This window comes from Chiloscyllium plagiosum, unplaced genomic scaffold (genome assembly GCF_037043375.1).
Source record: "Chiloscyllium plagiosum isolate Xiang-an unplaced genomic scaffold, Cpla_swu_hap1 HiC_scaffold_12, whole genome shotgun sequence".
Classification (NCBI taxonomy): Eukaryota; Metazoa; Chordata; class Chondrichthyes; order Orectolobiformes; family Hemiscylliidae; genus Chiloscyllium; species Chiloscyllium plagiosum.
In genome coordinates this window covers 51,928,199-51,952,902 of record NW_028270150.1, presented here as the reverse complement: position 1 = coordinate 51,952,902, position 24,704 = coordinate 51,928,199, and the positions used below count along the sequence as shown (strand labels likewise).

The 24,704-nt window shown below is 39.5% G+C and overlaps 1 protein-coding gene across 3 annotated transcripts in view; it reads left to right on the top strand.

The window, feature by feature from the left end:
• The window catches only part of atg3 (autophagy related 3), a 36,012-nt gene that overhangs the window by 9,738 nt on the left and 1,570 nt on the right, over positions 1-24,704 (top strand). For all 3 annotated transcript variants that reach the window (XM_043700872.2, XM_043700874.2, XM_087992811.1), the window contains 8 exons: positions 3,096-3,145; positions 6,346-6,416; positions 6,683-6,790; positions 8,187-8,321; positions 12,184-12,221; positions 16,744-16,896; positions 17,294-17,421; positions 21,445-21,513. In XM_043700872.2, coding sequence (XP_043556807.1) covers positions 3,096-3,145; positions 6,346-6,416; positions 6,683-6,790; positions 8,187-8,321; positions 12,184-12,221; positions 16,744-16,896; positions 17,294-17,421; positions 21,445-21,513 — 752 coding nt within the window. The remainder of the gene's footprint in view (positions 1-3,095; positions 3,146-6,345; positions 6,417-6,682; positions 6,791-8,186; positions 8,322-12,183; positions 12,222-16,743; positions 16,897-17,293; positions 17,422-21,444; positions 21,514-24,704) is intronic.

Here is a 24,704-nt window from a genome sequence, read left to right as displayed (position 1 = left end):
TTCAGTTTTATATGACTAAACTAAAGCTTGGAGTAAAGGAACAAAATAAAATGTAGTCCCACTGATTCCAATGGCAGATTTGATTTAATAAGAAATCTGTGTTTAGTGCCTCAATTTACAAAGGGTGGAGTTAAAAGCTATTTCATCTCATTTGAAAAGATAGTTGTGAATTTGTTGGTGGGCAAAAGATACTTGGGTTTTAATTTTAGTGTCCTGCAAAGTATAGCAGTGAATGTATACTTCTGTGTGTGAGAAGACCAGTCTGCAGACAATGAAGCTGTTAAAAGGGCTATACTTAATGCTTGAGAGCGTGTTTTTGAAGCATATCAGTTAAAGCTGGGGATAAGAAAGTAACCTAATCAGGCCTTTGTGCAATTTTCAAGAGAAGGAAATGCCAAAGCAGTCTCTTCAGATTATCAGAGTGTTTGATTAGAAGGTAGGAGAATATTTCCACTTGTAGCGAAGCCAGATATAAGGGTGAAAAGAATATACAATCCACAATATCCATTTAGAGAATAAAACCGAAAATTGAAGAGCAAAAGGAGGCATGAAAGAATGTTGATGGGGAAGATTATGGAGAATCTCCCGATACTTTTTTTAAGTTTTAAGGGGAAGAGAAGAACCAGGTGAAGAGTAGGACCCATTATTGACCAAGGGGCAATATGTGCGTGAAGTATTAGTAGAGTATTAAATGAGTACTCCGCATCTGTCTTTACTCAGGAGAAGGATGCAAATGCAGACTTTGAGAAGATGGACAGTGAAGTTCCTGAGCAGATTGATGGAAGAAGTGAGGAGATGTTGGAGGTTGTGCCAGGTTTGGATGAGTTGGATCCTGCTGTGGGAGATGAGGGACATAATAATAAGAGCCCTGATCCAAATTTTTAAATCATCTCTGGCCACAGGGGGATGTGTCTGAGGATTGGAGACAGTTCGAAACAGACGAGGGAACAATAAACCAGTGGCGGTCACATCAGTGGCAGGGAAATGTTTGGAGAAAATGCTAAAGGACAAAATTTAGTGTGGAGAGACAAACTTGATCAGAGCATGATTCTGTTAGAGGGAGATCATGTTTAACAAATCTGGTTGAACTTTTTGAGGAGATGGCCAAGTGTGTAGATGAGGATAGGAGAAAGTGAGGACTGCAGATGCTGGAGATCAGAGCTGAAAATGTGTTGCTGGAAAAGCGCAGCAGGTCAGGCAGCATCCAAGGAACAGGAGAATCGACGTTTCGGGTATAAGCCCTTCTTCAGGACTCCTGAAGAAGGGCTTATGCTAGAAACATCGATTCTCCTGTTCCTTGGATGCTGCCTGACCTGCTGCGCTTTTCCAGCAACACATTTTCAGCTGTAGATGAGGACAGGACAGCTGATGTAGACCATATAGATTTCAGAAAAACAGTTGATGCAGTCCTGCATGGGAAGCTGATTTGGTAACAGCACATGGAATCCAGGGTAATTTGGCAAGTTGGCTCCAAAATAGGCTTAGTGGCAAGAGACAGAAGGTGGTGGTGGAAGGCTGTTTCTGTAATTGGAGTCTGGTGTCCAGAACTTTGGTTCGAGCACAGCTGAAGGACGGTGTGCAGTTCTGATCACCAGACGATAGGAAGATGTGATTGCCTTGGAAGGGGTGCAGAGGACATCCACCAAAGTGTTGCTTTGGATGGAGCATTTCAACTATGAAGAGAGGCTGGTAGGTTTGGGTTGTTTACTTCAGAGCAGAGAAGATTGAGGGGGGACCTGATAAAAAGTATACAAGATTGAGGAGCATGGACACGGGGAATAGAATATAACTGTTGACCTTATTTGAGAGGTCAAGACTAAGGAGGCATACTTTTAAAGTGAAAGATAGGAGGTTTAGAGGGGATTTGATGAAAAATATTTACCCAGAGGGTAGTGGAAGTCTTGAATGCACTGACCTGGGAGGGTGACCGCACAACCTTTAAAAATTACCTGGATAAACATTTGAAGTATCTTAACATTCAAATTGGTGTCTAGTCCGGGAAAGTGGGACTAAGGTAGTAGTAGTGTTTTTATGGCAGCAGAGTCGATGGGCTGAAGGGCCTCTTCTGTACAGTATGATTCTATGATCATTTGAAATAGTGGTTTGTTTCTGTGCTGTAGATTCAATGTCACCTCCTTTAACCTGATGTAGAATAGTTTCCTAATGTATCTTGGATAGTGTAGCTTTGGACAAGATATTTCAGTAGTTAGTGAGTTTTAAGAAGATTTGTAGCTTAGGTTGAGGTTCTGGATGTAGGTTTGCTCACTGAGTTAGAAGGTTCATTTTCAGACGTTTCGTCACCAGTCTAGGTAACATTCGTCCGGAGGCTCACTGAAGATGTTAACTGGTTATGGTGACGAGATGTCTGAAAATGAGCCTTCCAGCTCAGCAAGCAAACGTGCATCCATATTTCAGTAGTCATATAACAAATTATAGAGGTTATTCACCTTCAAAGGGAAATCTATAAGTTTATTTCTAAAATGTTGTTAGTGGAATACTTTGTGCTGAAGATTGCTTATGTACTTCTCGGTATTTCTTTGATAGTCAGATAAAGTAAGGGATTACTAAATTCCTCTTTTATTGTTACAAATCTTAAAACATTCAGGAAGTTAGCACTTAAGTTTGTAACCTCTCTTGGTTGAATTATTTGGAAAAACAAAACTTTTCTAATACACAACCAGAAATTACTGGTGAAACTCAACATTTCCTTTTTTAATATACTGATTAGAATGCTTTGGGCATTTGCGTTATACCTTGAAACTTTTGTGAAATAATTGATACTTGTTATCCTCTGGACATTTGCTTCTGACTGTGTTCCAACAGGCTATTAAGTTTAATCCTTGAAGGAAAATACATTTGTGACAGTTTTTTCCAATAATTGACTCTAAATTCAAATCTCTCTCATGGAAACATTGTTTTAAAGAATTTTGCATGACACCTTTCAATTGGTCAGAGTGCTCCTTAGTTATTCAAACAAATGACTGCGTAGAAAAATGCAGACATTCTCAAAATACTGTAGAACAAAGCATGATTTTCTTTTTCCCAGTTAAATGTACTTAATTTTGTGGATATCCACTTTCTTTTTATCTTTGCAGTTTGTGGTAGCTGGAGATCACCTGGTCCATCACTGTCCCACTTGGCAATGGTGAGTGAATAATGGATTGTGAAAATTTAAAGTAATAAATGAAAACTGAAACCTACATCTAGAACAAATGAATCGCTTTGAGCCTGTGTAATTCTGCATAACATGTAATTAAAATTTGTGATATGCAACATTTATCTGGAACGGGGTCGGGTGGTGGGGGGGTGGGGGGGGGGGGTGGTTCGAGTAAATCTAAATGCCTGACACTGGATGGAACACTACCTAATGTTATGTATTATGGGTGATCAGATAGAGCTTTATGATGTCTTGAGGGATTTAAAATATTATACCATTGTCACTACCAGAATTGAGAACCACAAACGTGCATGATTGTGGTGCCAGCATCACTAATAATTTCAGTTTTAGCTAGTCAAGCTAACTGTAGTAACATGATTGTTCCAAATTATATTAATGATCTGTTAGGATACAGATTCAGGAAATCAGAATAGAGAATATTGCCATATAATGTATATGTTAGAGGTTATTCACCTTTAAAGGGAAATCTATAAGTTTATTTCTAAAATGTTGTTAGTGGAAGATTGTTTAGGTATTTCTCAGTATTTCTTGATAGTCAGATGAAGTAAGGGATTGTTAAATTCCTCTTCTTTTGTTACAAATCTTAATACATTCAAGAAGTTATCACTTAAGTTTGTAACCTCTCTTGATTGAGTTACATGGGAAAATAAAACTCATCAATGGCCAAATGAAGCTTGTCGCAGGGAGATAATTGGAAATACCAGTTAGTAGAACAATCTAGTTGATACAGTGCTGAATAGCACAAATTTGACTACAACTTGCAGCATGAAACGTCTGTTTAATCGAATGGATGAGCTTATGCTGTGTAAAAGCCTTCTCTTGCATCCTTTCTCTAACCTGATAAATGTAATCCATTCTCAGTCATGTTTATCTAATTTTCCTGAAATGCATCTATACTAGCAACCTTTACTGCTCCTTGTTGTAAGGCATTCTGTGTTTAAGCATTCTTTAGGTAAAGAAGTTTCTCCTGAACTTCCCATGAGTTTATTAGTGACTGTCCTTAGATCTTTGACCTTACTCTGGTTTCACCGTCGGTGAAACCTTCCTCTTATTGTAGACCTTTTGACAATCCAAACATATTATATCTTTATCTAATCTTCATGGTATTGCTTTAGGTTGAGCAAGCATTGTCATCCATTTTAGATTCCATGCTGATTTTAAACTTTGTTTCCAGATGTTTTTCTATTAAACCTTTTGAAGATTCTATTATCGTTCATACCACTGACTAAGCTAATTACTTTGGTTCCCGAGATTGTTCCATCTCCCCTCCAATCATAGGCATCTTACAGTTTTCTGATGCTGTTTCTTTTCTAATAAGTATGGTAGTGTACACATGAGCTGGTGCTTATACTGTCATTCTCCTAACTTTCCAATATATCTGGATGCAATCCACCTAGACCAAGGGTTTTTAATCATCTCTGTTTGATTATTTCATCAATTATCTCTGCTTTTTTGTTTTAAATGTCTTATTTTTTTTTCCTAACCTCATATATCCCAACTTAGTTCCCCGGCTAAACAATGAGACAAATTTGATAATGCTGCCCGTTTTGCTAGAATTATGAGAGTCTATCCCTGTCCCTTTTTTTGTGCTGTTGGTGATTTGAAGATTACAAATTTTTATTTTCGAAGCTAATTTTACTTTTTTATTTCCCATTGTTTCTTTAGCTTTATAGAATTATAGAATCCTTACAATGTGGAAACAGGCCATTTGGCCCAACAACGACCCTCCGAAGAGTATCCCACCCACACCCACTCCCTTACCACTCTATATTTCCCCAGACTAATGCATCTAACCTACACATCCATAGACACCGTAGGCAATTTAGCTCAGCCAATTCACCTAACCTGGACATCTTTGGATTGAGAAAGGAAACTGGAGCACCTGGAGGAAACCCACGCAGATACTGGGAGAATATGCAAACTCCACACAGACAGTCGCCTGAGGCTGGAATTGAACTAAAGTTCCAAGCATTGTGAGGCAGCACTGAGCCACTGTGCCACATCTCTCTCTAACCTTTCTTTTGTCAGCTTCTCATTTGTTGTCTTGCACAGACTATGATAACAACTTAAATGAAGGGACTAAGTGGCATCTATTCAAACTTGCTGAATATACAAAACTAATTGCAAAAATAAGCTGTGAGGAAATCATAGTGTATAAAGCAATATAATGTTTTCATTGGGGCCTCTTTCCATTTTTCTTCCCATGTCCTTCCTCCTTTTCCAAGTTCCTTTCCACTTGCTTTGAGATATCCTGTATCTCTCATTTTCTAGCACACAGGCAAAACATCCTTCTGGACTCCTAGATGCAACTGTATAGAGAACATAGGACAAAATCTAAAACACTACTGATTGAATTTACTCTTTCCCCATTTGAACTGCATCCCATTCTATAATTCCATGATTAGTATTCTTGCCTGTATAATAAGCAATGTTTATCTTTGTCCTTGCATGTATCTGTTGCACAGGACCAGTGTCTGCACAATCTCCTTCTCTATGGCACCGTATCTTTCCTTACCCTATTGAATACCAGTCACACACTCCTCTTCCTGCACGTCTGGGGAAAACTATCCAAAGACTCTCTTTCCCTTATCATCACAGTGTCTCTAACTTCTATTGCAGGTCAACAACTCTGAGTTGCTTCTTGTGTCATTGTTATACTCTGATGATTTCTTGGATTTTTGGGTCACAAATACAGGGAGCCAACATCAGATCTCTAAGTTAGGGTTGATCCACTGAGAATCCTGTGTGACCCTGCCATGATTATTTAGGAAGGGGAGGATCAATGATTTTAAAATATCGAATGGGTGCATCTAAGGAGCTGGAAGAAATGGCATTGGCTTATCACTCAGGTTAAAATGGCAAACTCTGATCCAACAATAAAACTTTGAGTGGTTTCATGAAGGAGATAATAAGCAATCAGGCCACTGGTCGGCTGAAGTAATTTGAGACCAGACCAAATCGCAGGGATGAATCTTTAGCATCTCAGTTCTGTCGATGAGGATGCCATTTTCATTTGCAATAGAACAGAAAAACCTAGTTTGCCTTCAAAAAGTATGTAGCCCAAAGGAAGTGTTAATGCAAATTGTCATTTTAATTGATAAATATAAAATGATAAAAGACAATTTAAAATGAAATGATTGTTATCTGTATGCTATTGTTTTTTGCAGGGGAACTGGGGAGGATGCCAAAGTCAAACCGTACTTGCCCAAGGATAAACAGTTTATGGTGACAAGAAATGGTACCACTGTTTTCATACTGAATCAATTAATTATATCTTTTTCACTCAGTCATGATACACTAATTCACACTAATGTATCTTTTCAGTTTAAAATATTGCTGAACATCAAGTGGTTTAGTTGTTCACTGAGCAAATATACTTTATATTTTAATATGGTTAAATGGTCTACATTTTAATAAATAAAGCTATAATCTTGTGTAGCTTTAAGTAGAGGAAATCTACTGTACTGCTTGTATTGTTTCACAGTTTTTTCTATTCCCATATAGTTCCTTGCTATAAGCGTTGCAAACAGATGGAATATTCTGATGAATTTGAAGCAGTCATTGAAGAGGATGATGGTGATGGGGGATGGGTGGATACTTACCACAATTCAGGTATCAGAATAAAAAAAATCAAAAAAGGACCTTTAATTCTAAAATTGTCAAGAAATGTTACTCTTCTAATTTATTAAATGGTTTTGAAAAATAAATATAGATCAGAGCCAACTGAGTAAATTCTAGACCGTTTCTGTGGTATTTAGTCTGGGCATATTTATTTATATTCACAAAGCAGTAAGATTTCTGGAAAATTTACTTTTCAGCTAATTTTGCACAAAATTATAAAAGAATTGGTAAATCGCAGTTTCTTGAATTACTCTATAGCCACTTGTTTTCCTTGCTCGTAAACTGTGACTTAATCATTTACCTTAGAATTTAAAGATATTTGTGCCTTTATTTGTGCGTACATTGGGTTTCCTTTACTGACAGGTTTTGCAGTACTGGGATTATGTACCAGGATTTGAACTAATTAGTTTATCTGAGGATTTGCTATGCTTTTAAGAGCAAGGGTAATGAGGATGGTTGAAAATGCTACCTGAAAAAGTCAGGTGACCTGAATTATCCAGTAAATGGCAGAACCTTAAGAAGCATTAACATACAGAGGCATCTGGGTGTACAGGTCCACAGATCCCTGAAAGGGGCAACACAGGTGGATAAAGCAATCAAGGCATACAGAATGCTTGACTTCATCAGCATTGAATATAATGCAGCTTATATTACATCTGTATAAAATTTCAGTTAGGCCACATTTGGAATATTGCGTGCAGTTCTGGTTGCCACGCTACCATAAGGACATGGATTCTTTAGACAGGTTGTGGAGAAGTTTTATCAGGTTGTTACCTGGTCTAGAGGATTTTAGTTATGAAGAGAGGTTGGATAAATTCTGATTGCTTTCACTGAAAGGATTGAGGCTGAAAGGTGACCTGAAAGATGTCAACAACATTTATGACAGGCACAGTTAGGGTGGATAGTCAAAGGCTTTTTTTTCCAGGGTAGAAGAGTCAACTACAAGAAGGCACAGGGTCAAAGTGCAAGAGGGAAAGTTGAGGGGTGAATTGTGGGGAAAACCTTTCATGCAAAGGATGATGAGTGCCTAGAATGCACTGTCTGTGGAGGTGGTGGAAGCAGACACGTTAGTAAGATTTAAGGCATATCATGATAGACACATGAATGGGAGGTGAACAGAAGGATAGAAACCACATGGGGCAATAAGTAGTTGGTCTAAACTGGCACAGGCTTGGTGGGCTGAAGGACCTGTCCCTGTGCTATAAAGTATTGTATAATCTTAATGTCTGAATTCTCGTTGAGACAATTGTAATAACTCTCAACCTGTCTGTTTGTCTTCATGTATAACCTGACTTAATATGAAGTAAATATTTTAGAAATTATTTTGTTCTTATGCATTGCAAATGTTGATAGACATTTCATAACTGCATTTTCCTGGCGTTGACAGGTGTTGCTGGATTGACAGATTCTGTCACAGAGATTACTCTAGAAAGCAAAGACAACTCAAAGTGTATAGGCAGCAGCACAGCCTGTATGGATGATAATGATGAAGACGATGATGGAGAAGCTGCTGATATGGAAGGTAATAGCACTGCTATACTCTTAGTTCTCAGTAACAGTCCATTTGAAATACTCTAATCTTTCTGGGTTCCCTGACTCTCATTCATTTCCTCTGTATGAATCACTCTCTGACTTAAATATACTAATTTGCCGAGCCTTCCTGGCTCTCTAGAGAAATGTCCCTTTGTTTCATTTCAGACCATTTTTTCTCGACCCTTCAGCCAACGAACGTACTGCCACAGGGAGTGGTTGAAGTGAATAGTATAGATGCATTAAGGGGAAATTAAAATAAAATAATAATTTATTGTAACTTGTACTTTCACACAAAAACAGTGAAAAATGTTTAAATCACCATACAATGACACCTATATTAATAACAAGACCTGGATAAGATAAGCTGATGGCGAAAGAAAGGAATGGATTTGGGTGAGATCAGATGGAAAAAGGCTTGGTGAATCATAAAGATTGACATGGACTGGTTGGGCTGAATGGCCTGTGTCTCTGCCATGTAGCTTACAAAATGCGATATAAAATCTACCCTATCAAGTCCCTTAAACTTGTGTCTCAATGAGAAACATTTCTTATTATTCTTAACTCTAGGGATTTTGGGGCCAGCATGTGGGATTGCCCAATCTATTTTCATTGGATAATCTTCACGCTCGGAACAAGTATTTGTTTCACTCCCTCTAAGATTGGTATGGCATGCATTGCGTAAGGAGACCTAAATTGTACACAAGCTCTGGATGTGTCCTCCCAAGACTTTGAGAGAATACAAATGAGAGTTATGCCTCATTTACACTAATAATTTTGGAACAAAGTCTAATGTGCCATTTGTTTCTCTAATTGTTTGATACAAGGTCTCTAATATGAATGAGTTGGAAAGCATTGATGGAGAAACAATATTTCTGGAATTTAAAGCCATGAGCCATTATTAGAAGATAGTCGTACAGCTCGGAAACAGCTTAGGTCCAACTCATCTAAGCTAACCAGATATCCCAATCTGACATAGTCCCATTTGCCAGCATTTGACCCATATCCCTCTAAACCCTTCCTAACCATATACCCATCCAGATGCCTTTTAAATATTGTAATTGTGCTCAACTACCACTTCCTCTGGCAGCTTGTTCCAGAAGTGTACCACTTTTTTCTGCATGAAAAAGCGACTCCTCGCATTCTTTTTAAATTTTTCCCCTCTCATCTTAAACCTATGCCCTCGTTAAGTTTGGAGCCCCCCCCCCCCCCCCCACCCACCCTGGGAAGAAGACCTAGGCTATTCACCCTATCCATGCTCCTCATGATTTTATAAACCTCTATTAGGTCACCTCTCAGTCTCCAAAACTCCAGGGAAATTAGCCCCAGCCAGTTCAGCCTCTCACATAACTCAAATCTCCCAATCTCAGCAATATTCTTGTAGATCTTTTCACGTTTCGCAATGTCCTTCCTAAAGAAGGGTGACCAGAATTGTACATAGTCCTATACAGCTACAAAATGACATCTCAGCTCCTGTACGCAATGCACGGACCAATAAAGGCAGGTGTGACATATGCTTTCACCACCCTGTCTACCTGATACTCCACTTTCAAAGAACTATGCACCTGCACCCTCAGGTATCTTTGTTTGACAACACTCCCCTGGGACTGTACCATTTTTACTGTGTAAGTCCTGCCCTGATTTGCCTTTCCAAAATGCAATGCCTCACATTTATCTAAATTAAACTCCATCGGCAACTCCTTGGCCCCTTGGCCCATCTGATCAAACTCCCATTGTACTCTGAGATAACCTTTTTTACAATCCACTACACCACCAATTTTGGTGTCATTTGCAAATTTACCTCCTATTTTCACACCCAAATCATTTATATATGACGAAAAGCAGTGGACACAGCACCAGTTCTTGTGGAACTCCACTGGTCACAGGCCCTTTGTCTGCTACCTTCAAGCCAATTTCAAATCAAATTAACAATCTTTAAATTCAAAAGAGAAATGAGGGGAAATGTATTTACTCAGCAACCAGTTTTTAATTTGCTTGTGGGACATAGGTGTCACTGGCTGGGCAGGCGTTTATTGCCCATCCCTAGTTGCTTTTGAGAAGGTGGTGGTGAGCTGTGAGACTGTGGAACTTGCCCTCACATGAACTTGTTGAGACAAATAACTTGGGTGCTTTCAAAAAGAATGTAGATGTGTACTGGTTGGGAAAGGGAAGTGAAACATATACCGAAATGGAATAGAATGGAACGAGACTTTCATAAGGTACCAGACTCTTTTGTGGAAACTTATGAATATCTTCTCGAATTCTGTACAAATTAAATTCATAAAAGTTCCCTGGTTTACTACTAGTCAATCCTGATATCCATATTTATGCATTTGTAAGCAGGAGTCACTTGTCAACAAACAGACATGTAAACCTATTGAGACCATTGTTTGGTCTCAAGAGATCAGTTAATCAGGCAGGCATCCAAGATCAACCTGGGGCTTTTCTAATTGCTCTGTACAATTTATTTTTGTGCTAATACATCAGAGCAGCTTAAATAATGTATTATCGGACTACATTATTTTGTTAAAAGGGAAACTGATGAATGGGTTCTTACAATACTCCATTGAGACCAAATTTAGCAGCAGTTCAGTTTTGTTATCACTGATTAATAACTACTTGCTTAACTGTAATGGAGTGGAATTTTACTTAGAATCTATAGCTGCTAGGATTTCTTCATTCCTTCTCATTAGGGGAATAGATAACAGTCTGTAGTTGACAAAAACTGGCATTATGATAGCTGTGTTAGAGGTTTATAGAGTCATAGAGATGTACAGCATGGAAACAGACCCTTCGGTCCAACCTGTCCATGCCGACCAGATTTCCCAACCCAATCTAGTCCCACCTGCCAGCACCCGGCCCATATCCCTCCAAACCCTTCCTATTCATATACCCATCCAAATGCCTCCTAAATGTTGCAATTGTACTAGTCTCCACCACATCCTCTGGCAGCTCATTCACCCTCTGCGTGAAAACGTTGCCCCTTAGGTCTCTTTAATATCTTTCCCCTCTCACCCTAAACCTATGCCCTCTAGTTCTGGACTCCCCGACCCCAGGGAAAAGACTTTGTCTATTTATCCTATCCATGTCCCTCATAATTTTATAAACTTCTTTAAGGTCACCCCTCAGCTTCCGACGCTCCAGAGAAAACAGCCCCAGCCTGTTTAGCCTCTTCCTGTAGCTCAGATCCTCCAACCCTGGCAACGTCCTTGTAAATCTTTTCTGAACCCTTTCAAGTTTCACAACATCTTTCCGATAGGAAGGAGACCAGAATTGCGGTTGTTAGTAAGTTTAACATTACAGTAGATTATGGTTCTTTCTTTCATACTTTACTCCCTTTGAGATGCTGCTTAAAAGCTATCTCTTTGACCAAGCTTTGTATCAGTTGCCCTAGTGTATCCTCATTTAGTTTGATGCCCAGTCTTGTCTAACACACTCCTGGGGTCATTTTGCAATGTTAAAGTTTAGCTGCACATTGTTAATGTGGGAGTTAAGACAAACAAAAAATATGGAATTATCTCAAAATTATCGCACTTATCTGATTAAATTCTGTTGCCTGCTCATTACCCTATTATTTGTTATTATCAGCCATATACTATAGCAGTGCTGAGTACTTATCGTTTATTGAACTGTGGCCTGTTATTTGTGGTTCTTGTGTTGCTATTTTAGTTTTGGTTTTTGATTGCCCCAACTGACATATAATTTTGAACATAATTCTGTGGGTGAAAATAAAATTTTATCCAGTGATCTATGCTATTACATACCTTCAGTGGCAATTTAATGATTATATTGTTAAATCAGTGTATAGTTTGTTTTCTTGTTCTAGCGTCTTAGTAAATTTTCCTTTCTCGCAGCCTATGAAGAAAGTGGATTGTTGGAAGAGACAGATGATGTAAGTTACAAATTGCTACAGTGTTTAAAACAAAATATGTTTTAATTGCCCTCTTCAGTTATTTGCTGTTTGTTTAAACTTAGAATTGATGTTTCAGGAAAAGTAGTTTGGAAACTTGATATTTGTGTTAAATACAGAAACTTATGCACCTGAGTAATATGGTCTCACTGTTTCATTACACTGAGGAATTTTGAGATGGGTGGCATAAATAGCTATAAAGAAGTCCACTATTTAGTTTTGGTTGATAATTTGGATATTCCAGCATGTACTGCTTCCAGGAGATCCAAACAGTAGAAAGGATTGCAGCACTTGAAACACTTTGGCCTGTGGGATCTCATGACCGTAATACAGAGAAATATCAGGCCAGCCCAGGAAGACCGTGCAAATATTTTTGTTGAACCTCAAAGGACCAAGACAATAATAATCTAATATCTAGTTAACCCAACGACCTTCTATTTTAATCATTCATTCATGAGACGTGGATATTTCTTCCTAGGCCATAGTTTATTGCCCATCCCTGGAGATGGTGGTAGTGAACTGCCCTCTTAAACCCTTGCAGTCGTTCAGATATAGAGGTATCCAGTGTTGTTAGAAAACAAGTTCCAGATTTTTTGTCCCTGCGATTGTGAAGGCATGGTGATATAGTTCCACTTCAGGATGGTGTCTGACTTCAAAGGGTGATGGTGTTTCCATGCAGCTGCTACCATTATCCTTTAGTGGTCACAGTTTTGGAAGGTGTGGTCAAGGGAGACTGGGTGAGTTACTGCAGCGTATCTTGTAGACGGTACCTTGTTACTGTGTCAGTGCTGAAGACAATGAAAGTTGAAGGTGGTGTACCAATCCAGCTGGCTGCTTTGTACTGGATGGTGGCGAACTTGTTGAATGTAATTGGAGCTTCACCTATCCAAGCAAATGAGTACTCCAACATACTCCAGACTTGTGCCTTGTAGATGGTGGACTAACCTTGGGAAGGCAAAAGATGAATTACTGTCCACGTGATTCTTAGCCTCTGACCTGCTTTTGTAGCCACAGTACATGAGGCTGGTTAAGTTCAGATTCTTTTCAATGGTAACAGCCAGGATGTTGATGTTGTTTGGATTCAGTGAAGGTACTGCCATTGAACATTAAATGAGCAATGGTTAGATTCTTTTCTATTGATTTATCATTGCCTACTAGCACTTACATGGTGCATTGTTACTTGGTAACACATTAGCCCAAGCCTGAATGTTGTCCCAGATCATGCTACATATGTACGTGACTGCATCAATACACAAAAAGTTGTGAATGGCATTGAGCACAGTGCAATCATCAGTGAGAATTCACACTTCTGACCTTATGTGGGAAAGGAAATTATAACTCAAACATGCAAATATATGAATTTATTCTTTTGACTGCTCAAGCCTGATCAGGCATTCATTAAGATCATGGCTGACTTGTTTGTGGCCTCAACTCCACATTGACACTTGGTCTCCACAATTGAGTCACAGTGTCTTTCACTTGTGGGAGTTTATCCCATATTTTTACCCTTCTACAAATTATTTCATAAACATGTTGGCAAGCTGTTCCAGAGCACGACAACTTTGTACAAAAAAAAAGCACTAATATGTAACCTAACTGTTTTCTCACTTTGTATTGATGCCCCGACAGGCACAGCCCAGTCCACCATAGAATGAGTGGCTAGTGAGATAGTTGATGTGGCTTGGCTTAACATCTGTCCAAGGATAAATGTTTGAAGCTATTATTGAATATTATAGCAGGGCACTTGCTTAATAATCTTGAATTTATCCAAAGTCAGTATATTTTTGTGAAATTGAAATCATGTTTATTCTCCAATTTATTGGAGAAGCTTGAGGAATTAACATTCTGTGGAAATCTGTTCTTAGATTTCCAGAATGCTTTTGGTAAGGGGCCACATCAAAGATTATTGTGGAAAATAAAGGCATATGGTGCAGGGGATAACATTGGCATAGATAAGAAAATTGAGTAGCTTACAAGAAGCAGACAGTAGACGTGAAAGTGTCTTTATCTGGTTGGCACAATCTAGACTGATGTACTACAGAAAGCCTCAACATTTTACAATTTATATAAATGACCGGAATGAATAAACAGAAGATGTAGTTGTCAATTTGCTGATAACACAGAAGTAGGTAGAAACTTAAGTTGTGAAGTGGACATAAGATGCCCACAAAAGATGTGTAGATAGTTATGTCCGTGTGGTAAATAGAAAATAATGTGGGAAAATGTGAACTTGTCCATTTTGATAGGAAGATTTAAAAGAAAGCATTCACTAAATAGTGAGAAATTGTCACTCTGCATACTAGAACATTTAAATCTCTATGCATCTCAAAGGGCAAAACACTAGTATGGAGATGTACAGCAAGTAATTAGAAAAGTGAATTTGTATCGTTTATTGTGAAGGTCATTGAATACAAAAGTAGGAAGAATATCCTTCAATCTTACAATGCACTGGTGAGGTTACATCAGGAGTACTGTGTGCAGTATTTTTTCCTTTTAAGTTGGGAGAAGGTCTATTAAACTAATAACAAATAGGCAGCTCCACTGATGGGGCTAGGTTAGACAGACCGGTCTTCCATTGGTTGGAGTTTAACAGTATGGGGGGATTTGATTGAAACATAAGATACTGAAAGATCTTGACAGGGTAGATACAGACAGCAGGTTTTGGGAGAGTCTATAACTAGGGGTTACAGTTTAAAAATAAGACGCACTCCTTTAAAACAGTGAATTTTTCTTTAGTCTCTGGAACGCCTTTCCTGAAAAGGGTACGAAAGCAGAATCTATGAATGTTTTTCGGACAGAAGCAGATAAATGCTTGGTAAGCAGATGAGTGGAAGGTTATCAAAGCAGATGGGAATGTAGATTTGAGGTTATAAATAGATTCACTATCGGCAGCCAAATGACCACCTCCTGCCCCTTGTTCGTATGTTCATATCATTGCTAATCACCATCTAACACTCAAATAGATGATCTTATCACTGGTCTGTGTGATTGCCAGGCAGCAAAATGTCTTGTGTTCGGATATTTTTCTTGTAAAGGAAGGTTAGAGTTTGCCCTAGCTTATCCCTAGTAATCGAGTCCTAGAGATGTACAGCATGTAAACCGACCCTTCGGTACAACCTGTCCATGCAACCAAATATCCCAACCCAATCTAGTCCCACCTGCCAGCACCTGGCCCATATCCCTCTAAAGCCTTCCTATTCATGTACCCATCCAAATGCCTCTTAAATGTTGCAATTGTACCAGCCTCCACCACATCCTCTGGCAGCTCATTCCATACACGTACCACCCTCTGCGTGAAAAGGTTGCCGCTTAGGTCTCTTTTATATCTTTCCTCCCTCACCCTAAACCTACACCCTCTAGTTCTTGACTCCCTGACCCCAGGGAAAAGACTTTGTCTATTTACCCTATCCATGCCCGTCATAATTTTGTAAACTTCTATAAGGTCACCCCCTCAGCCTCCGACGCTCCAGGGAAAACAGCCCCAGCCTGTTCAGCCTCTCCCTATAGCTCAAATCCTCCAACCCTGGCAACATCCTTGTAAATCTTTTCTGAACCCTTTCAAGTTTCACAACATCTTTCCGATAGGAAGGAGACCAGAATTGCACGCAGTATTCCAACAGTGGCCTAACCAATGCCCTGTACCACCGCGACATGACCTCCCAACTCCTGTACTCAATACTCTGACCAATAAAGGAAAGCATACCAAATACCTTTTTCACTATCCTGCAACTCCACTTTCAAGGAGCTATGAACTTGCACTCCAAGGTCTCTGTTCAGGAACACTCCCTCGGACCTTACCGTTAAGTGTATAAGTCCTGCTAAGATTTGCTTTCCCAAAATGCAGCACCTCGCATTTATCTGAATTAAACTCCATCTGCCATTTCTCAGCCCATTGGCCCATCTGGTCCAGATCCTGTTGTAATCTGAGGTAACCCTCTTCACTGTTCAGTACACCTCCAATTTTGGTGTCATCTGCAAACTTATAAGAGTCTCATGCTCTACCGACTGAGCTAGCCGGGCCTCGCACTTGCTAAAGATAAATTAAATTACTTAGTGTGGAAACAGGCCCTTCAGCCCAACAAGAACACACCAACCCTCCGATGAGCAACCCACCCAGACCCATTCCCTTACATTTACCCCTTCACCTAACACTACGGGCAGTTTAGCATGGCCAATTCACCTAACCTGCACATTTTTGGACTGTGGGAGGAAACAGGAACACCCGGAGGAAACCCAGACACTGGGAGAATGTGCAAACTCCACACAGTTGCCTGAAGTGGGAATTGAACCCGGGGTCTCTGGCGCTGTGAAGCAGCAGTGTTAACCACTGTGCCACCAAGGACTGTTTTCTTTATTAGGGAATGACACGTGACTGTAAAGATTAGGATAATTGAGAAAGACAGTAAAGTTTAATTTAATTAAAATGCTACTATAGCAGTATTGCAATTTGGATTTGAATAAACAATCATTGAAATATGATATTCTTTTAAACTGTTTGCTCTAGGCAGCCCTGGATACGAGCAAGATAGAAGCGAGCAAGCCCAAAGCAGATGCTGTTGGAGAAGATGGAATTCTTCAGACGAGAACTTATGATCTATATATTACTTATGACAAGTATTATCAGACACCCAGGCTTTGGTTGTTTGGTTATGATGAGGTAAACAGGTAGTGTCTTATCAATCATTGTTATGTAAAGGGATTAGTATTTTACAATTGTTTGTGAGCTTTATTTTCTTGAACATTATATAGTGTTTAATGGTTATATTCGAGAATGTGGTGCTGGAAAAGCACAGCAGGCCAGGCAGCATCCGAGGAGCAGGAGAAGCCTTCATCAGGGGCTTATGCCCGAAACGTCAATTCTCCTGCTCCTCGGATGCTGCCGAGCCTGCTGTGCTTTTCCAGCACCACACTCTCGACTCTGATCTGCAGTCCACACTTTCTCCTAGTATAATGGTTATACCAAACTCTATTATTTTAATTATGATACAGATTTGTCATACGTGATTAATGTATGTAAAACCATAATCAACCGTTTGGCATGTTCCTATTTTCAGCAACGACACCCACTGACTGTAGAAGAGATGTATGAGGACATTAGCCAGGACCATGTCAAGAAAACAGTGACAATTGAAAATCATCCCCACTTGCCCCCACCTTCAATGTGTTCTGTTCATCCATGCAGGTATTCATTTGTAATTTTCAACAGTCTGCTAATTAATTTGGGAATTATGGATTTATCAGTGTCGATGAAAATGTAACTTTTAAAACACCTGATCTTCAACAATATTTATAATCTGAGTTATTCAAGGTTAAAAATAAATACTTAAGATAAACAATCTACTGTACTTGCAGGGCAATATTGGAATACAGGGTGACTTATAAATATCTTTGTAGTTATGGAAATGTGAATATTTATTTATCAAATGTGTAATGTACAATCAATAGTTGGACTGGCCTAAAAGTGAATTGGAGAAAATGGTGGATATTCTGGAATTCATATTTTGATGAATGAATTGTCAAGTAATGTTGGTCATGAATGTAAGCACATCCACAGTAAAATATTCAGTAGATTTGCTTACCCCTTTGGATTTTCCTGACTACACCTTATTTGCACTTCAAGTACAATCAGTTTATGTATTAATCCCTTCCATTTGAGGAAAAGCAAGGAGGAAGCCATTGTGATTGTGGTTGCAGAGCTAGGCTATTGCTGAACACACTGAGTTCTAGTCATATCTTTAATGAGGAATGTTATTTACTTTAAAAAATAGTCTTAGGGACACTCTGGTGCAGTTGTAATTTCCCTGTCTGTAAGCCAGGAGGCCTAGATTCAAATCCCACCTATTCCAGAGATGTGTAATAACATTTCTGAACAGATTGATTTGAAAATAAATAAATTAATCTACATTGTATGGGTTTTGTGGTGTGGTGGTGTCCCTACCTTTTGAGCCAGCGGATCCAGGTTCCAATCCTAAATGCTTCAGCGATGTGTAATGACATCCCTGAACCGACTTGATTAGAAAATATTGAAATTTACTTAATAGTGGCCTTATGCAGTAGTGGTGGTGTCTCTAACTCTGGGATAGGAGGCCTGAATTAAGTCCCAGCCATTCCAGAGTTGTATGGTAATCAATCTGAACAGGCTGATGAAAAATAGTTAAAGCTACATGAAAGGGTCCCTTGCAGTGCAGTGGTAGTGACCCTAACAGCCCAGAGGTATGTCATGAAATCTCTGAGCAGGTTGATTTTAAAAATAGCTAAATCTACACACAGGAGGCTATTGTGGCAAAGTGGTAATGTCTTTATCTTTGAGTCAAGAGGCCTGTGTTCAAGTCGCACCTGCCAGAAGTGGGTAAAAACATCCTTGAGCAGATTATTTAGAAAATATAAATTGAAATGAAAAGTGCACTGCTGTTCGAATTCTGGTAGTGATTTGCTCATTCTCTGTGGGCATGTCTGATTACTTGCCTCACCTCTTCCTGAGAGTTTAAGTGTCAGTTAAAACCAGGAAAAAACTTCACCCTTCTAGGTACCTTACCAAAGCATTTCAGTGACTAAGAAACTCTCTGTCCATTTCTGGAAAAAATAGAAATTCTGAAGTTTTGTTTCAAGCTTGGACTTTGGTATTAAGAGTTTTCAAAGGAATTGTTTCTACCATCTACTTGTAACTTGAAGACCATTATTTCAGGACTGTATCATGTCAGAGAATAGATAATCATGGATTGTAAAAGCTAAGGAAAATAGATGCCCTATGTGATAACTTTTAAAGTCAGCAATTTTTAAATCCTTGCAAAAGCACAAGCTTTAGGCTGGCCAAGTTTATTCACCAAACTGTCAGTATATCTTTCTAAAAGTTGTAAAACTTCATTATTGGCTATTGTCTCTTAAAGCTATAGTCAGGTTGTAAAGTGACTGTTATCATTTTCTTAAAATCAGTTTCTACTAGGAATCCGGGAAACTTAAACTCTAGACAGTTAAATGAAAAGCCAATGGCATGCAGCTACAATGAAAAAGAGTTATCAACTATTGTGGGTAGGGTGTTTGGTTGGTGAGGCTGGGCATCCTAATACAGAGGGTAAGATCATACATCATGGAAAAGGAAGGGATTAGTGATCGAGCACAACAGTATGTAGACCGAAGGCTGCTTTGAGGGATGTTGGGGGAGGGGTGAGGGTGGAAGAGAGCGTGCTGTTGTTCATTCTAGCTCACAAGGAGTGCTGGAAAAGGCATTTAACTTGTGGAGCCAGCAGCTACTGCGTCTCTTTCACTGCTTTTTCAGTGTGTCCTGTGCTTCCACAGCAGATACTTGTGTTACACAAAGCCCACCGCCATAAAAGTGGGAATGACCACATAAACTTCAGACTAGAGTTGTGTGGCTGACCATTTTTAACTCTTTCGTGCTGATCATGGGGGAAAGTGAGGTTTAATGTTGACACCAAAGTATCCTTTAATGAAATAATAGAATAAAGTAGTCAAAATACCAAAATACTTCCCAAAAATGCCCTATTGATAGAAGTTATAATCTAACAGTTCTCATTCATTTATTTAAGGTTCCAAAAGCCATACATTTTGTAGAAGAATGTGAGAAATAGAAGCAGGGGCCCTAGGTTCAGCTTAATGATCGTCCAATTGATCTACCGGGTTTTGAGAAGATTTGTAGCTCAGCTTGAGGTTCTGGATGTAGGTTTCCTCGCTAAGCTGGAAGGTTCATTTTCCAGATGTTTCATCACCTAACTAGGTAACTCAGCGAGCAAACTACACCCACTTGATCAACCTCCGTTTCACCTACTACTACCATCTCGGTATCCCTTAACTTTATTAGCGTTCATGCAGGCTGGTACATTTACAACATTTAACCGGCATCTGGATGGTTTTATGAATAAGAAGAGTTTAGAGGGACATGAGCCAAATGTTGGCAAATGGGAGTAGATTAGTTTAGGATATATGGTCAGCATGGACGAATTGGACTAAAGACTCTGCTTCCTGTGCAACTTTGACTCTATATGTTTTGAACATATCCATTGCTTGAGCATCAACAGCTCCTTGAGGTAAAGAACTCCACAGGTTTAAAACATTGAGTGAATCTCTTCTCATCGCAGTCCTAAATGCCCAACAGTTTGTTCTGCAGTTGTGTCCTCTAGTTCTCGACTGGTAATCATCAAGAAGTACCAGATGATGTACCCCTTTCAAATTGGAATAGTAATTATGGATCCACTCGCTTCTGAGTTAAATCTGTATTGTGAAAGAATTTCATGCAAGAAAACATTTAAATAATGATTTAAATAAGACAGCTATTTACATCCAGATATCTGTGAAGTGGCTACCTGCTTTTCACAGCAGTCTCTCTGTCATTAATGTGATGTTTAACTATCACTGCAGGATTGTACCTTTGTTACCATAGCAAAAACTGGTGTTTCCCCAATGAATGTTGTTGTGAAACAAAGTACGCTTTCACCAATGCGGTCACAGGGCATTTCTGTTTCTGGTTTTCCACGTGAGCAACACGATATTGAGCAAATGTTGCAAATGAATCTCAACCCAATTGTACTTCTGTTTACATTTTCAAAGTAAATACTCATTGTGAGGTGAGCAAGGATCCCATTTTTTACATGTTGTCTTTACATTTGAAACTCTGCCAGTTGTGGAAATATATCCTATACTCCATTGCTCAATGTAGTTTGCCAAATTATTTTCTAGCTTTCTTCTTAAATGTTGCAATTTTGTCACTTACTTCCTGTATGACAAATGTGATTGTGTAAGTAATGGTCATCACAATGACGTTTCAACTGAGGCTTTCCATGTTGCCAGTTATGGCACATCATGATTTGAGAAGCACTGTTATAGACTTTCCTTCCTGATGTTTCTCTTTAGTCTTTTATTTTGTGATAAACCTAGACTTGCATTGCCGTTCTTACAACATTATCAACCTGATGTCCTACCTTCTTAATGTCCAGTGAATCTGTGCCCCCTATTTCTCTGCTCTTCCATTTAACTGACCTTACAAATATTTGGAGTGCAGTTACTGCTTATGTTTACCAAAAATGGATCACCTTATTATTTGTAATGAATTCCATAACACACAATCCCCCAATTCCCCATCTTATTAATATCTGTTTTACAATGTTCAATGACATATTGGTGATTCTGGCAGGGTTTTGTGTGTATTTGTGAAGAGTAGTTTAAATGTGTCCAATGTTTTGTCTTTCAGGCATGCTGAGGTAATGAAGAAAATCATTGAGACAGTTGCAGAAGGTGGAGGTGAACTCGGTGTACACATGTATCCTTGAACATTAGCAAGCAACCAAAATGTTAATGACCATTTAGATTTTAACAGTTTTATTTATTGAGTGACAATTTAACACTCATCTACCCTCTTTTTTTAAAAAAGCTGATTGCGGTCTTGCTGAAGTTGTCTCCTAATGCACTGTGACACAACTTAATCTTTCAATGTATCTGCAGAAGAGCTGAGCTACATGGATTAGGAAGTAACCTTAGCTAGTCCGAAGTCAACTGATACACAATTAATACTTGATCCTTCAGCGGCAATTTATTTGTTTATCACCAATTGAAGGAAAGCAGCCTCAGCACAGAGTATAATAAACTAACTTCTAAATTCCCTTTGCTATTATTCTGATCCATTGTGCAATCTCTTTTCATAGAATTGACTACTTGATGAGTGGGTGACTGTGGTCTGGATGCAAAGAGCACATGCAATTTTTAGTTGGATTCTTTCATGCTGTATGCCAATTGTCAAAGTTTATAGCCAGATTGCCCAGTACACTTAGATCCCAATGTGACGCAGCTAACCTCCCAGTTTGGCTGGCTGGATCAATCTTCAAGGTCTTCAACTCTATCCTGTACAGTCAGGCCAGGGTTGACCTCCACAGACATTCTTCTAGGTTATATCATTAACTAGCTCTAGCTCCTGCTGATTTGTGTTCTGTGAAATTTCTATGCTTTATCCATTAAACTATGCAGGGTGCCAAATCCTGATCTTTTGGGATTGTGTCCTTTTCTTCTAGTCATGTTGTGCACTCTCTAGTCTCTGGATTTGAGGGAACAATCGTTTGTAGCAAGGGTAACCATAGACAGATGAGTGACTGCTGGAAGCAGAATTATTTTCTGTATTATGCATAGTGTGAAGATGCATTTCAATGAGAAGACAAAGACAGTGAGATGCTGAAAAGGCCAGCAGCCATTCTGCAATAAGTTCTCCCAGTTTTAATCTTAATATGTTTATGATTTAAATCTAATAAAGGAGAAGTCACCAAGTTTGTGAATCAGTACCTTTTTTTATCATAAGGCCATAGGATATCAGAGCAGAATTAGGCCATTCAGCCCATTGAGTCTGCTCTGCTATTCTATCATGACTGATAAGTTTCCAAATCCAGCCTTCTCCACATAAACCTTGGTCCCCATACTGCTTGAGAATCTATCTCGCTCTCTTTTAAATGCAGTCAATGGCCTTGGGTCCAGAGTCCTCTGTCGCAAGGAGTTCCACAGAGTTACCACCCTCTGGCTGAAGAAATTCTTCCTCATCTCAATTCTAAAAGGTTGTCCGTCATTCCTGAGGCTGTGTCGCCCAGGTCATAAGTTTCTCCTGTTATTAGAAACACCTTTTCCATTTCCAAGCTCTCCAGACACTCAATATCTTATAAGTTTCATCTGATTCCCCCCTCATCCTTCTACACTCCATCGGTACAGACCCAGCGTCTTCAACCACCTCAAATGACACCAAGCTATTTATCCCTAGGGTTATTTTTGTAGACTTCTTTGGACCTCCTCCAATAACAGCACATCTTTCCTTAGATTAGGGGCCCAAAACCACCCACAATATTCCAAATGTGGTCTGGCTCGAGCTTAACAATGTCAGCAGTACATCTCTGTTCTTGTTTCTTGAAATGAATGCTAACATTGCATCGACCTTCCTAACTGCCAATGTGCATGCTTACCTCGAATCCTGAACTGGGACTCCCTTATCCTTTTGTGCTTTGGATTTCTGGAGCCTCTCCTGTTCATAGAATAGTCTATGCCTCTATTCTTCCCATTAAAATGTATAACTTGTCACTTTACCACATACAAACAAGGACAGGACTTATATAATTATAATGGCAGGGCCCCAGATAGTATTGTAGAACAGACAGACCTCTGGGTTCAAGTACATAATTCTTTGAAATGTGCATCATAGGTTGACCGGGTGGTTAAGAAGGTGTTTAGCATACTTGGCTTCATTGCTTTGACCTTTGAGTATGGGAGTTGGAATGTCATGATGAGGTTGTAGAGGATGTTGGTAAGGTCTCTTGAGTACACGGTGGCTCAGTGGTTAGCACCACAGCCTCTCAGCACCAGAGACCCGGGTTCAATTCCAGCCTCAGGCAACTGACTGTGTGGAGTTTGCACGTTCTCCCCGTGTCTGTGTGGGTTTCCTCCATGTGCTCCGGTTTCCTCCCACAGTCCAAAGATGTGCAGGTCAGGTGGATTGTCCCATGCTAAATTGCCCATATTGTTAGGTACATTAGTCAGAGGGAAATGAATCTGGGTGGGTTACTCTTCAGAAGGTTGGTGTGGACGTGTTGGGCCAAAGGGCCTGTTTCCACACTGTAGGGAATTTAATCTGCTGCATGCAGTTCTGGTTGCCGTGTTACAGGAAGGATATTATTAACCTGCAGAGTGTTCAAAAGAGACTTACCAGGATACTGCTAGGAATGGAGGGTTTCAGTTATAAAAATACACTGGAAAGACTGGGACTTTTTCACTGGAGGGTAGGAGGTTGAGGGAACATCTTATTGAGGTTTATAAAATCTTTATGTAATTGCAAACGTCACAACGATGCCTTCAGTTCCTTCATCCAGGTTGTTAATATGTGAATAGTTACGGTCCAATATTGACCTCTACAGAACTCCACTAGTCACCAGCTGCCATCCTGAAAAAGATCCCTTTATTCAAAATGTCTGCTTTCTGCCAGTCAGCCAATCCTCTATCCATGCCAGTAACCTGCCCCTAATACCATGACCTCTTATCCTGTTTCACAGGCTCTTGTATGGCATCTTGTCAAAGGCCTTCTGGAAATCTAAATAGATCAAGTCTTCTGACTCCTTTGTCCAACTTGCTCTTTACCACCTTAAGAAATTCTAACAGGCTTGTCAGGCATGATCTCCCTTTGGCAAAGATATGCTGACCCTGCCCTATTTTACCATGCGCTTCTAAGTACTCTGCAATCTCGTCCTTAAAAATTGACTCTTAAAATCTTACCAATGACTGAGGTCAAGTTAACCAGCCTATCGTTTCCTGTCTTCTCCCTTCCCTCCTGCTTAAACGGGGTGTTACATTAGCTATTTTCCAGTCCTCTGGGACCCTCTCTGAATCCAGTGATTCCTGAAATATCACCAATGCCTCTACAATCTCCTTAGTTATGTCGTCCAGAAATCTGGGGTGTAGTCCATCTAGGCTGTCTGCTTTCAGACTCTT